Source organism: Leucoraja erinacea, chromosome 3 (assembly GCF_028641065.1).
Source record: "Leucoraja erinacea ecotype New England chromosome 3, Leri_hhj_1, whole genome shotgun sequence".
In the NCBI taxonomy this organism is placed as follows: Eukaryota; Metazoa; Chordata; class Chondrichthyes; order Rajiformes; family Rajidae; genus Leucoraja; species Leucoraja erinaceus.
Window position 1 is genome coordinate 30,629,455 of NC_073379.1, and position 15,989 is coordinate 30,645,443.

The 15,989-nt window shown below is 42.4% G+C and overlaps 1 protein-coding gene across 1 annotated transcript in view; it reads left to right on the forward strand.

The window, feature by feature from the left end:
* The window catches only part of LOC129695437 (dynein axonemal heavy chain 6-like), a 283,604-nt gene that overhangs the window by 132,334 nt on the left and 135,281 nt on the right, over positions 1-15,989 (forward strand). Inside the window, 3 exon segments of the mRNA XM_055632390.1 lie at positions 8,807-8,964; positions 12,850-12,981; positions 13,320-13,491. Of these exon segments, the coding sequence (XP_055488365.1) occupies positions 8,807-8,964; positions 12,850-12,981; positions 13,320-13,491 (462 nt within the window).

Below are 15,989 nucleotides of genomic sequence, written 5' to 3' on the forward strand. Positions count from 1 at the left end.
GTTTAATGCTATGAAGTCTATTAGCAGTATTAGACAGCAAAGTTTGGAGTGATAACTTGTGGGTACATATAGATCATACCTTGTGCTTTAATGGTGAGTTAAATATTCTCTGCTCCCGCAATAGGTACACTTCAGCCTGATTTCCTTGGAATTAACAAGTTGTCCACTGCTTTTGTCAAAGCTTAGTTAAGAATTTGCAAAATTGCTGAGGCCACAGTAACTCTTGGTAAGAGGGGGAGTCTGGGCAATCTGGCCAGGAACTAATGGTGCCTAAAGGGCGCAATTGATGGCTGGGTGTTTTGGGAGAGTAGTTAAAGTTGATGCTACTGCATGGTAAAGGGCCTGTCCCACTTACATGTCCTTGGCACGCAAATTGAGGCGCACGGGCATCGTATGGCCACGCGGGGGCGGTCCCTCTGAAACGCGGAGGGGTATGTAGTTGTGCCCGACATCGCGCGGGGCTCTGAAATTTTTGTAGTGGACAAAATCTTCGCGCGCCAATGACCTGTCGTGTAACTGACAGCCAAACTGGGACAGGCTCAAGACCCTGGCGCGACGCAATGTCTCACCTGCAACAGGAGCAGAAGCAGGCAAATGATTACCGAACTCGGCCTGGGGCTCACGGCCGTTGGGGTTCCGGATCCGCCCCCACTTCTAGTCCCAGAGCAGGCCCAAGAAAATTGAAGATAGACACAAAATGCTGGAGTAACTCGGTGGGACACGCAGCATCTCTGGAGAGAAGCAATGGGTGACGTTTCAGGTCAAGACCCTTCTTACAGACTGAAGAAGAGTCTCAACACGAAACGTCACCCATTCCTTCTCTCCAGAGATGCTGCCGATCCCGCAGAGTTACTCCAGCATTTTGTGTCCATCTTCAAATTACGTCACGCGCTCCAGACGACTGTGCGGTCGAATGAATTCGCGAGCGACCTTTGCGGGACCGTCGCGGCTCAACGCGACCACGAGTTCGCGTAATTTGCATGCCAAGGCCAAGGCCCTTAATGCTATTGAATGTCAAAGACGGATGGTTAGATTGTATTTTATCAGAGAGGATCATTTTCAGGCTCTTTGTCGTGCAGATATTACTTGCCACTTAGCAGTCCATGGAGATACAAGGGACTGCAATGACTATAATCATTTTTCTTTAACTGAGGGATGAATAATTTCCCCTTAAAGTGCCTTGACTTCCATTCCAGCAGTACTCCTTGATGCCACAGTCAAACTCAGACAAGGTAGTGTCTTGATGCCAAGGCAATCACTCTCATCTCAGAAGGGTTTTTGCCCTGAATTTTTTCTTTTCCTGCAAATGTGACCTGACCTGCAGAGTATTTTCAGCATTTTTCTTCAGATTTCCAGATATGCACTCATCTCAACTAAGCTCCATATATAGACCAAGGCTTTAATGAGATTTAGAGTTGTATGGTTAAGTTAAACATAAACTGAGCATCAGAAAGCAAATTCTGATGAACAAGCACCTTTGATCACTTCACTGATGATTGGGAATAGACTTAAAATCATCAGCAAATGATAATTAGCCAGATTGGTTTTTCCTATTTTTAGTGAACAGGCCAAATCGGAGCAATTTACCATATTGTAAACCAGTATTGTTGGTGTACTAAAACAACTTGACTAGATTCTGAGCTAATTCTGGTGGGTAGGTCTTTAGAACTGACACTGGGAAGTTGCCTTACCTTCTGCTCTAGTGGTGTTCTCAGACTAGATATAACATGCAAGCAATTGATTTGGCTGCTGGCTGGCCTGTAATTCTGTGGATCTTAGACAGAAGCCAGGTTGAATCATCCACTCGTGCTTGCAATATTGTGTGCCGTTCTGGTTACCGCATTAGGAAAATGACGTGTTAGTGCTAGAAAGAGTGCAGAAGAGATTCACCAGGATGTTGCCTGGAATGGGGGGGAGGGGGCTTTAGTTACCAGGGGTGATTGGATAGTTTGGGATTGTTGTCACTAGGACATAGAGGGCTGAGGCTTAAACTTATAAAGATTTATAAAATTATGAGGATAGAAAGTCACATCATTTTCCAAATGTAGGGGAACTTAAAACTAGAGGACATAGGTTTCAGATGGGTGGAGAACTATTTAAATCAGATCTATGGGGAGGAGAATGGTGGGCATATGGATCAAGCTGCCAGAGGAGGTGGTAGAGTCAGGTACAATAATAGCATTTTTAAAACATTTGGACAATAGATGAGTAGGAAATAAATGGAGGGAAAAGAGCCAAATGCAGATAAGTGAGTTTTGCGATGATAGATATCCAGGTTGACATGGACAAGTTGGACCAAAGGACCTGTTTCTATGCTGTATGACACCATGACCATACCCATGACTTCTTGGCGAACAATATTGGGTTGTTTCAGCCTTGTCTTTAGCATTGACATGCTCATCCCCACTGTTGCTGCTGATCAGGATGTCCCTGGGCTCTCCCTCTTTTAGACTTTAGATCACATTAATAATTCATGACATGTGACAGAATTGCAGAGTTTTGTGTTGATCTATTCACTGTGAGATTGCTTAGCTCTGTCTAGGGAATGTTAATTTTATTGCTGAGAAGATAGGTAGTCTTGAGTTACAATTTCTGCAGGCAACTCATGGTTAAGCATGCCCTGTACTGTTCCCTTCAGATCTTTCTGCACTTCTTCTTGAACCAGGGTTGAGCTCCTGGCTCGATATTGTCGGTAGAATGAGGGATATGCCAGACATGAGGTTACAGGTTGCAGTGATGTACATTGGTGCTGCTGCTGATGGCCCCATAAATCCTCACGGCATTGGTATGGATTGAGAAGTGGTTGACAGACATGAATTGGGGAGTAAGATTTAATGCGTCTTTTCCAGGTGACTGAATCATGGGATGTCTCAAGATTCAGAACCTACTCCCCAGCTATTCACAATATGAATCAATAATTTGAACTAAATGTAATATCTCCAAACTTGCAAATAACCTAAATCTTGTGAAGGTGAGCCGTGGGGAGGATGAAAAGAGGCTCCAATGTGATTTGACAATTTTTGAAATAGACAGTGAATGAAGATTAAAATTGAAATACATGAGGTTATCCACACTAGCTGTAACAACAAAAGGACAGATTATCTCAATATTGGATTGGGAAGATAAATGTTACAACAAGTTCCAGATGTCCTTGTATAACTGTCATGAAAACAAATGTTCAGGTGCAGTAAACAGGAAGGTTACTGATATGTTGATCTTCATTGCAAAAGGATTGAGTACAGGAGCAAGAATGAAACTGTAAAGGACCTTGATGAAATGTCATCTGTAGTTTTATTTTTATTTAAGAAAGGATATTGTTTTGTTTAGTTTAGCTTAAAGATACAGTGTAGAAACAGGCCCTAAGGCCCACCGTGTCCACGCCCATGAACGATCACCTGTACATACTATCCTACATACTAGGGACAATTTACAGATGCCAATTAACATACAAACCTGCACATCTTTGGGATGTGGGAAGGATCCCACCATCCAGTGGCGGCATATGACGTTGCGGTTATTTTGTTTTTTTTTGCCTCACAGCGCCAGAGACCCGGGTTCAAACCTGGCCATTTGTCTGTATGGAGTTTGTACATTCTCCCCATGACTGTATGGGTTCTCCCCAGGTGCTCTGGTTTCCGCCCACACTGCAAGATGTACAGGTTTGCAGGTTAAGTGGCTTTGATAAATGTTGTAAATTGCCCCTAACGTGTAGGATAGTGCTAGTGTATGGGGAATCACCAAACGGTGCAGACTCAGTGGGCCAAAGGACATTTTTTCCATGCTGTATGTCTAAACAAAGTGAACTAAACTAAACCTAGAGAACACCCATGCGGTCATAGGAAGAATGTACAAACTCCGCACAGACCCTCCTCTGGTCCTCGATTCCCCTACTCTGGGCAAGAGATTCTGTGCATCTACCAGATTTATTCCTTTCATGATTTTATACAACTCTATAAGATCACCCCTCATCCTCCTGCGCTTCAAGGAATAGAGATCCAGGCTACTCAACCTCTCCCCATAGCTCAGACTCTCTAGTTCTGGCAACATCCTCGTAAATCTTCTCTGAAACCTTCCAAGCTTGACAATATCTATATTACTAAAAGTCTGATTTTGACTACTTCCTGTTGTCCTGTATATTTATTTTAGAAAAAAACGCTGCCACTTATGGCTGTGATTTTTGGCCATCTTACTCAGAGCCCCTCCGCTGCGCAGGACAAAAGGATTTTTCCCATCGACGAAAAATAAAAGAGTTATTAGTGTTTAAAAAATGTTGAGATTCTCTCTCCTGAAAGCCACGCCCCTTCCGGAGGGACTATAAAACCCAGAAGTGTTGAGTGCCTCAGTCAGTCTCTGCAAGATGGGGGAGCGAGAGGGTCACGTCTCTCAGTCTGAGTTGTGAATAACACTGATAATATGCCTACTAAACTGTGAGTTGTTTTACTGACCTCTCAGTGCCCTTAATGTGGTTTGAAAATATAGTTTGGAAATGCTAAAGCTGTGTTGCCTTAGGTTTGGAAATGCTAAAGCTGTATTGCCTTTGGTTTGGAAATGCTAAAGCTGTGTGCCTTTGGTTTGGAAATGCTAATGCTGTGTTGCCTAATTAAAATTGCCTTGCCTAATTAAAGTTGCCTTGCCTAATTAAAGTTGCCTTGCCTAATTAAAGTTGCCTTGCCTTCTATATAATTAAAAGTCTAATCTTGACCCTGTTTGCGTTTTATATTGATTTTAGAAAAAACGCTACCATTTACAGCTGTAATTTATGGCCATCTTACTCAGAGTCCCCCTCTGCTCATCAGGTGCCGTGAATTTTTCCCATCGATGAAAAATAAAAAAGTTATTAGTGTTTAAAAAAATGTTGAGATTCTCTTTCCTGTCAATCACGCCATGAAGTCCATGCCCCTTCTGGTGGGAGGGGGAGGGACTATAAAACCCAGAAGTGTGGGCGTGGCTCAGTCTCTGCAAGATGGAGGAGGGAGGGTCACGACTCGCTGTCTTTAGTGACCTTGCACCCTGCTTGAAATGGTATGAAACTGCACTTGAATTTGGTGGTCGTGCACCCTGCTTGAGTGGTAAGAAAGTGCACTTGAATTTGGTGGCCTTGCACCCTGCTTGAAATGGAATTTCAAGAAATAGCCGTGAGTGAGCTGCCAGCCCACCAACCGTGAGTGAGTGAGCTGCCAACACAATAGGCTTGAGTGACTGAGCCGCCATCTCAAGAATCCATTCGACCCACATTGTCCAAACTAGACCTCTGGAAACGAGTCCCTTCAGCCCACAATGCCCATATTAGCGCTCCAGAAAGCCCCCCCCACTGGCCACCAGTATTGGAATTGGTGGAGAGGTGGAATATTGCATTGGGGGACCAGCCCTTCCGTGTGATGCTGGGACCCAACGCGTCCCACTTAGTCTAGTATTTCCTATAACATGGTGCCCAGAACTGAACACAATACTCTAAATGCCAACTTCTATTCTCAATACTCTGATTGATGAAGGCCAATGTGCCAAAAGGCTTTTTGACCACCTTATCTACCTGGGACTCGACCTTCAAGGAACCATGAACTCCTAGATCCCTCAGCCCTATAACACTCCCCAGAGGCCGACCATTCAATGTGTAGGTCCTGCCCTTGTTAGACGTCCCAAAATGCACATCTCACATTTCTCTGCTCCTCTTCTGTACCACACTTCTGTACCTGTTCCTGCCTTCTCCCCATATTCCTTGATCTCTTTGGTACTAAGATGTATATCTCCCTATTTCATGAGTATCTTTAATGATTTGGCCTCTACTACCTCCTATGGAAAAAAAGTACTTTTGATTCACCACTCTCTGGGTGATCCTTAATATCAATTTTTATGGCATTTCCCTATATCTTGACCATAACTCCCGCTTCTGGACGCTAAAGCCATCAAGAAGATCTTCCCTGTTTCTTACATTTCAAAACACTGAATCTTGTCTTAATCAACCAAATCTTTTCTCAAGCATCAGTCGTAATATCAAAGGAATCAGTCCAAGAAATATTTGTTGCCCTCTCCCCATGTCAAGGGGTGGCAGAGTGGTGCAGCCGTAGAGTTGCTACCTTACAGCGCCAGAGAACATTGTTTGATCCTAACTTTGACTGCATAGGTTCAAGGTGAAGGGGAAAAGATTTAACAGGAATCTGAGGGGTAACTTTTTCACACAAAAGGGGGTGGGTGTATGGAACGAGCTGCCAGAGGAAGGATCTCGACCCGAAATGTCGCCAATTCCTTCTCTCCATAGATGCTTCCTCACCCACTGAGTTTCTCCAGCATTGTTTGTCTACCTAAGCTGCCAAAGGAGGTAGTTGAAGCTGGGACTATCCCAACTTTTAAGAAACAGTTAGACAGATACATGGATAGGACAAGTTTGGAGTGATATGGACCAAATGCAGGTAGGTAGGTGTAGCTGGGACATGTTGGCCAGTGTGGGCAAGTTGGGCTGAAGGGTCTGTTTCCACACTGTATCACTCTATGACTATGACTCTAAGTGGTCAGCTATGATCTTGATAAGTGGCGGAGAAGGCCTTAGCAGCCAACTAGCCTCTTTCCTGATTCTATTTTCCATATTTTTAGTTAACAGTGTGAAGATGGGACTTTACCTTCACAAGGGTTGTGCAGTGATCACTTGCGATAATGATATCATGGACACGTGCATCTGCCACGGGGAGGTTTTGTAATGAAAAGTTCAATTAGGCTTTTCTATAGTATCAAAGATAGACACAAAATGCTGGAATAACTCAGCGGGACAGGCAGCATCTCTGGAAAGAAGGAATGGATGACATATCAGGTCGAGACCCTTGTTCAGACCTTCTTCTCGACCCGAAACACCACCCATTCCTTCTCTCCAGAGATGCTGCCTGTCCCGCTGAGTTACTCCAGCTTTTTGTGTCTAGCTTCGGTTTAAACCAGCATCTGCAGTTCCTTCTTACGCATTTAGACAATAGACAATAGGTGCAGGAGTAGGCCATTCGGCCCTTCGAGCCAGCAATCCATTCAATGTGATCATGACTGATCATCCACAATCAGTACCCCTTCCTGCCTTCTCCCCATATCCCCTGACTCCGCTATCTTTAAGAGCCCTATCAAGCTCTCTCTTGAAAGTACCCAGAGAACCGGCCTCCACCGCCCTCCGAGGCAGAGAATTCCGCAGACTCACAACTCTCTGATTGAAAAAGTGTTTCCTCATCTCTGTTCTAAATGGCTTACCCCTTATTCTTAAACTGTGGCCCCTGGTTCTGGACTCCCCCAACATTGAGAACATGTTTCCAAACCCTTAATAATCTTATATATTTCAATAAGACAACCTCTCATCCTTCTAAATTCCAGAGTATACAAGCCTAGCCACTCCATTCTCTCAGCATATGACAGTCCCGCCATCCCGGGAATTAATCTTGTGAACCTACGCTGCACTCCCTCAATAGCAAGAATGTCCATCCTCAAATGAGGAGACCAAAACTGCACACAATACTGCAGTTGTACTAGGGCCCTGTACAACTGCAGAAGGATCTCTTTACTCACATACTCAACTCTTCTTGTTATGAAGGCCGGCATGCCATTTGCTTTCTTCATTGTATCAGTTCACTCACTGGTGATGCTTATTCAATCTGGGTGTGACAGTATTTCCTTCAGATTCAGTTGTGCTGGTATTAATCCACTGAGGTGATGGATATTGAAGTTTGCCACCGTCAGTCTTTGCTTCTTTACTTTTCTTCCTTTGTTATCAATTGCTGTCTTTGATTAACAAGGTTGACCAGTCTGCAGAATATGATGATTCGGTCTCGGTTTGTCAGGGTACCTAGACAAACATAAGTATGAAATTGCATCTGTGGGATTTTTTTTCCAATATTAAATGCGTTTGTTTTTTATTGTTCTTCTGCTCATTTGTTGTGGTTAGAGAGTACATTGCTGTAAGTAGTGAACATGGAGTTCAACGTATCAATCCATTGGGGTCTTGTTGGCTGCAAGCTTTTCTCACACTATGGGTGCCCTCAGCATGAAAACATCATGCATGCTTCTCAGAAACATAACACTTACCATGAAGCTTTTTTTCTTGTGATCGACACATTGGAGGAGTGAAAATATCTCCTCTGGGCAAAAGGTCTAGGTTATTCAGGGGAACCTCTATGGGCACATGAGTGGAGATGATGTCTGCAAGAAGCCAACCTGCAAGAAGCCAACAAAACTGGCAGGTCTCAGTTGCCTCCTGCCCTGAGGTTTCCAACCAACATTGAGTGGTAAAATATTGTCATAACAGTTCTTCCAGCAAGGGATGCTGCAAGTAGAGTTACTGCTGATTCATGAGCATCCCAACAGCTAATTGCTGAAGTAAACTCTCACTTTCATTGAGCATGCTGACTTTGTTTGTTGGGTGAAGATGCCACTCTGGTGTCATAATGTCAGCTAAGCACTACATTAAATAATGTAAAAAGCAACACAATAACATAATACACTTCAAATGTTATTGAGATTGCTTCATTTTATCCTGCTCTAATTATAAAAGTATGGTTTACACAAAAGATAATGTAATTTTGGTGTCTGTCAGAACTTTATTTCTTGAAATGATTCACAAGTAGAATTCAAAATGATCTTCTGTGTAATCTTCTCTGGGTAAGTTTGAAAATATAAAACATACTGCTTAAAATGTATGGAGATGGTACACAATTAAACCCTAGGGCTACAAATCTAGATGAAAACTTAAATTTGATTGTATCAGCAATCTAGCTTAATGACAAGAATCTATTGGGTTTGCAAAAACAGATCTAAAATGTCTATTTATTCTCTTGACAAACAGGTGCTCCAGGGAATAAGAGAGTTATTATTTTTGTGGATGATCTTAACATGCCGAAATTGGACCGTTATGGATCTCAGCCACCCATTGAGCTTCTTCGACAATACCAGGACTTTGGTGGATTCTACGATAGAGAGAAGCTCTTCTGGAAAGAAATACAGGTGACATACAAAAACAAATCTAACTTTTGAAAAGTGACATTGCAATAAATTTCACACAGCCATTTTGATTAGCTTAGTATGACTTTCACTGGTAAAAAACACACAGTTTTGTGGCATTGGCAGTTTAGTTTTTAGTAATATGTGACATGAATAGATGTCCTTTAGAATCTAAGCATGAGCATCATTCAAGTCTATTCAGTCCTTTCATTCTGATTTGCCAGTTAGAATTCCAGCTGTCTGACAATCCTATATCTCTCAATTCCCTTTCATAAAGAGTAAGGAATCTTTCTCAAGTATATGTATTTTTAATTTGTCCTAACCAACAAAGTTGTAGATCAAAGGGCAATGAAATTTACTATTTACATGACAATAGACACTAGGTGCAGGAGTAGGCCATTCGGCACTTCGAGCCGGCACTGCCATTCATTGTGATCATGGCTGATCATCCACAACCCAATCAGTACCCTGCTCCGGCCTTCTCCCCATATCCCTTGACTCCGCTATCTTTGAACTCTATCTAACTCTCTCATGAAAGCAGAGAGAGTTAGACAGAGCTCTTAGAGATAGCGGAGTCAAGGGATATGGGGAGAAGGCAGGAACGGGGTAGTGATTGTGGATGATCAGCCATGATCACAGCGAATGGTGGTGCTGGCTGAAAAGTAGATCCTGGCAACTTGCCTAAATATCTCCATGTTTATTTTAAAATTATAAAGTCAAAGCTTTGAGAGAGACTTTAAACCATTTTTATTAGTGAATGAAATGAATCAATGTCTCATCAATAATGGGGCTTTCTCACGGGCGACTTGACGCAAGAGGTAATCAGAGTTGAACATCATGGGAACCTCGTACGATAACCGTACGGCATTCGTGGACCACCATGGACCACCGTGGCGCTAACGGCAGGTACTCGTGTAACTTGTTGACTCGGAAGAAAATTCAAGCAAGCTTGAATTTCTCCAAGAATGACGTACACTTGTGGTTGAACATTGAAACATTATATGGACGTAGTGGCCAGTGCGATATCCGTAATAACTCTTGCGTTTACCGTGGGAACTCCTGCGATCGGTGAACCCAGAAGCTGGACAGAGGGGACAGAAGGTGAGTAAAAAAGGTGGTCTCAATATCGCCAATGGAACGTGTCCATCGAGGACGTCCCACCTCATTGTCATTGTTGGAGAATCTTTTTCACTGGAACACTTGCAGAGATGGCTCCCAGAAAAGCTCAAAGAAACGGGGTAAAGCATGTCGGAAAGGTTTTTGCCATGCAGGAGAATGAGGAGGAGACGCAGCAAGAGAGACAGGTGGAGAGGCAACAGGAGATGCCAGAGATAACACTGCCTGTGGGCTCCTTGGAGCAGGGAGAGGGTGCGCAAGATGGATTTCAGATTGCCTCCCCAGTAGCCGTTGTAGGAATAGCCTCAACAGACTCGTATATAAAGGGAAGATGGCAGAAGGTAAGGCCATATAACTTCACCAGGGAACAGAGGGGGAACTTGTAGAATGGTACCAATTCAACAAAATTCTTTACGATAAATCCAGAGAGGATTACAGAAACAGGGAGAAAAAACGGAACCTGCTGGAGACTTCCTCTTAATTCTTTTTTAAATTAATCTCACCCTTCTGCCTTCACGCAAGCGTCCTCGATTCACATAGAGGGCTGCTGCATACAGCGCATCAATGAAAAACACCACCATCCTGTACTCGAGAATACTTAGTACAGGCATGTCTCCAAATGAGCCAATTCAACCAAGGGAGGATATTTATAGTGTGTGAAAAAAAAGTGACATCATTTGTGCCACGTGATGATTTAACAACACTTCACAGTTCACAATGTTCATTCAAGATTTAACGGGAAAGATCGGGAGACAGACAAGTCACTCGCACAAATAACAGAAATGCTGAGTACCCGTGGGAACTCTTTATCTACCCCCCGTTATATCATGTGATATCGTGCTAGACCACGACCACTTCACTCTGGTTACATCATGCGTCAAGTCGCCCCGTGAGAAAGCCCCATTAGTAATCCTGAACTAGGCTTGACATATTCTGGCCATTTAGAATTAAATACAGTAAAGCACATGGGAGATTGACGGGGAAAAAAATACACTTGAAATTTGTAATGTAGTAAAATATATTTGTAAAATGTCAACAATTTCTGTTCAGTGGTGTGACTTAGCTAATCTAACATGCATTTCTGCAGTATATTAACAAACCCTAATATTTGATTTATATTTAAAATGTTAATGTTTCTAATGTAGTGAATTACTGTGTTCAGGAAAACTCATTTGTGTTCTATCTAAATTCTGGAAGACCAAAAAGGAACAGCATTTTCCAATCGATAATTTGTCAACAGATCACCATAAAAATAGCATTGCCACAAAACATGATTGAAAACACATCTGCATCTCCTGAGGCAGCAACAAATTGAATGTTGCCAAGCCAAAGCTCCGACAGAAGTGAGCACATGAGAGACACATGACACAGCTGATTCTGGAATCTGGACCAAAAAAACAAATTGCCGGAGGAACTCAGCGAGCTGAGCAGCATCTGTGTGGACAAAGACATTTTGGGTTGAGACTCTGCATCAGCAATGAGGGCTGGGGTGCAACGGACGATAACCAGCATAAAATGAAGTGAGGAGGGGTGAGGAAGGACAGGCAGAAGGAGGCAGTTGGGGAACGGGAAGAGAGGAGATGGAGGCAGTTGGATAGTTGAAAGTAAACAAGGAATATAAAGGGCAGATGGAGCCATGTGGGAAGAGGGGAGGGTGAATGTGGAGACAGAAGCTGGAGGATAATACGCGGGGACAAGGCTACAAATAACTCGGGAAACGTGATTATGGATAGGAAGATAATAACTGAGAATGAACAGAATTTGCCAATCCTTCCCAGCACATTAAATAAGACCTATTTCAAATTATCACAGAGCCATAACATTAAAAACAAAACCTAGGTATAAGAAATTCATGAGTTGCATCCAAGAAGTTAAATATATTTCTCCACAGATGTAACTGAATATTTCTAGCTTTATCAGTTTTGTTTAGAATTTCAACAGCTGTAATATTTTATTTTTACACCGAAGCCTCAAAGCACATTTTACAAGCTGAATCATCTACTGACTCGCACAAAGCTTTGAATGCAATTAAAATATCATTTAATATACCACCTCACCCAGAATAGTTGTCACCAAACATCTATACTCTCACCAATATCCTGACTCTCTACCTTCCCTCCATCACTACAGCAACTCACATTGCACAGGTTTGTGGCTGTGTTCATTCCCACTGAGATAAATGTCAAAACTTTACCCTCAATCATTCTCAACACAACTTTCCTGCCATTGCACTCTTTCTTTCATCTCTGTTTCTACGAATTAAGGATAGCCAGCATGGCTTTTACACGGCAGGTCATTTCTCACTAATTTGATTGAGTTTTTTGAGGAGGTGACAAAGGAGATTGAAGAAGGTAGGGAGGTGCATGTTGGATACTTGGAATTTAGTAAATGTCTTGATAAGATCTCTTACGGTTGGCTGATGCAGAAGATTAAGATGTATGGGATTCACATTGACGTGGTTGTATAGATTCAGAACTGCCTTATTCATATAATTCAGAGGATGTGGTGGAAGGTAAATATTCTGGCTGGAGGTCTGTTCAATTTCTCATTTGGCTCACTATTTAATTAATCACTCTTATCCTCACAATATTCCCATTGAAGTGAGTTCCATACATTAACCACCTCCAGAGAAAGACAATTGTTTTGAATGCCTTAATAGGTCCATGCCTCTGACATAGTAGGCTGCTCCACAAATAGACACATTTTCTCAACCTCATCAAATCCCTACATAATTTTAAAGACTTCTTTAACTTATCTGCAACGTTATTTTAGGATGTTACTATAGCTGCTGCCTGTGCCCCTCCTGGTGGAGGACGGAATCCAGTGACTCCTCGTTTCATAAGACATTTCAGCATGCTGTGCCTTCCAACTCCATCTGAGCATAGCTTGAAACAGATTTTTCAAGTGAGTAAATATATATGTAAAGCAATTTGACAAATTTTACGTTATTTGAGTTTGCTCAGCTGTGAAAACATGAACTAACTTTTCCAGTTGTAATGGACTCAAATGAACAGCATTTAAAAACAAAACATGAATATTAAGGAAAGTCTTTCAATGAGACCAGATCCCTCATCTCTGGCTGGTCATTGATTCCTAATTCATATGTTTTAAAATTTTCTATTATGACTTGAAATTTATGAAGACATTTCTTCTATATTTCTAATATGCAATATATATCCATTTTGTACTATGTTTCCGCATTCTGAATATGTTGAATGTTCTCCCTTTCGTTGTTTATGCAGGCCATTTTGAATGGATTTCTGGCTGAATTTACTCAGGCAGTAAAACACTGTTCCATTAGTATTGTGGAAGCAGCTGTTGAGATGTACCATCGAATGAGTGTTGACCTTCTGCCTACCCCTGCCAAGTCTCATTATGTTTTCAATCTAAGGGACTTGTCAAAATGCATACAAGGTAGGAATCCATTGTTTTTGCTCACACATTTATGCATTCATTACTAATATTTTAATTTTGTTGTAGGCACTATCATGTATCCATATAAAATATTATGTAATTGATCTATAATTTTACAGCTACTTCCTCTCTTCCCAGTGGTCAACCAAGATGCCCCATCTACACTAGTCCTATCTGCCTTTGGTCCATATCCCTTTAAACCATTCCTAACCATGTAACTGTCAAAATGTCTTAAATGTTTTCATAGTACCTGCCTTAATTTCCTCCTCTGGTCACTCGTTCCATATACCCATATGTGAAAAGGTTGCCCCTCAGGTTCTAATTAAATCTTTCTGCTCTCACGTTAAACCCATGTACTTTGGTTCTTGATTGCCCTACTCTGGGTACTCTGCATCACCATATCTATTTCACTCATGATCTTATACACCTCTCTAAGATCACCCCTCATCTTCCTGTTCTCCAAAGAGTAAAGTCCTAGACTGCCCAACCTCTCCCTGTAGATCAGTCCCTCAAATCCTGGCAATATCCTTGTAAATCTTCTCATCACTTTCCAGCTTCCTTTCTATACATCCTTTCGAAACACCATTCTCTCTATAACAGGGTGACCAAAACTGAACACAATAGTCCAACTGCGACCTCACCAATATCTTGTACACTTCGTTGACGTTTTAGAATAATACAGCATAGGAACATAGAAACTTAGAAACATAGAAAATAGGTGCAGGAGGAGGCCATTTGGCCCTTCGAGCTAGCACCGCCATTCATTGTGATCATAGCTGATTGTCCCCAGTCAATAACCCGTGCCTGCCTTCTCCCCATATACCTTGATTCCACTAGCTCCCAGAGCACTATCTAACTCTCTCTTAAATCCATCCAGTGATTTGGCCTCCACTGCCCTCTGTGGCAGGGAATTCCACAAATTCACAACTCTCTGGGTGAAAAGGTTTTTTCTCACCTCAGTCTTAAATGGCCACCCCTTTATTCTAAGACTGTGGCCCCTGGTTGCAAACATTTTTCCTGCATTTAGCTTGAACAGTCCTTTTATAATTTTATATGTTTCTATAAGACATGCCCCTCATCCTTCTAAACTCCAGTGAAATCAAATCTAGTCTTTTCAATCTTTCCTCATATGACACTCCCGCCATCCCAGGGATCAATCTCGTGAACCTACCCTGCACTGCCTCAATCACAAGGATGTTCTTCCTCAAATTTGGAGACCAAAACTGGTCACAATACTCCAGATGTGGTCTTACCAGAGCCCTATACAACTGCAGAAGAACCTTTTTATTCCTATACTGAAATCTTCTTGTTATGAAGGCCAACATTCCATTAGCTTTCTTCACTGCCTGCTGTACCTGCACGCCAACTTTCAGTGACTGGTGTACAAGGACACCTATGTCTCGCTGCACCTCCCCTTTACCTAACCTAACCCCATTGAGATGATAATCTGCCCCCTTGTTTTTGCCGCTAAAGTGGATAACCTCACATTTATCTATATTATACTGCATCTGTCACGCATCTGCCACACGTCTGCCCACTCACTCAACCTGTCCAGGTTACCCTGCAACTTCTTAACATCATCTTCACAATTCACACTGCCACCCAGCTTTGTGTCATCCGCAAACTTACTAGTGTTGCTCCTAATTCCCTCTTCCAAATCATTAATATATTCGGAAGACAGTTGCGGCCCCAACACCGAGCCTTGTGGCACTCCACTCGCCACTGCCTGCCATTCTGAAAAGGACCCGTTCGCTCCTACTCTTTGCTTCCGGTCTGCCAATCAATATTCTATCCATGTCAGCACCTTACCCCCAATACCATGTGCTCTAATTTTAGTCACCAGTCTCCTGTGCGGGACCTTATCAAAGGCTTTCTGAAGGTCTAGATACACTACATCTACTGGCTCCCCTTCATCCATTTTACTTGTCACATCCTCAAAAAATTCCAGAAGATTAGTCTAGCATGATTTCCCTTTCATAAATCCATGTTGACTTGGACTAATCATTTTACTGCTATCCAAATGCCCCATTATTACCTCTTTAATAATTGACTCCAGCATCTTTCCCACCACCGAAGTCAGGCTAACTGGCCTGTAATTCCCCGTTTTCTCTCTCGCTCCTTTCTTGAAAAGTGGGATAACATTAGCTATCCTCCAATCCACAGGAATTGATCCTGAATCTATTGAACATTGGAAAATGATCACCAATCGTCTACTATTTCTGGAGCCACCTCCCTGAGGACCCTGGGATGCAGACCATCAGGTCCAGGGGATTTGTCATCCTTCAGTCCCATTAGCCTACCCAATACTATTTCTCGCCTAATGAAAATTTCTTTCAGTTCCCATACCCCCTTAGATCTCTGTCCTCCAGTACATCTGGGAGATTGTTTGTGTCTTCCTTAGTGAAGACAGATCCGAAGTACCTGTTCAACTCTTCTGCCATTTCTTTGTTACCCATAATAATTTCACCCCTGTCTGCCTTCAAGGGACCCACATTTGA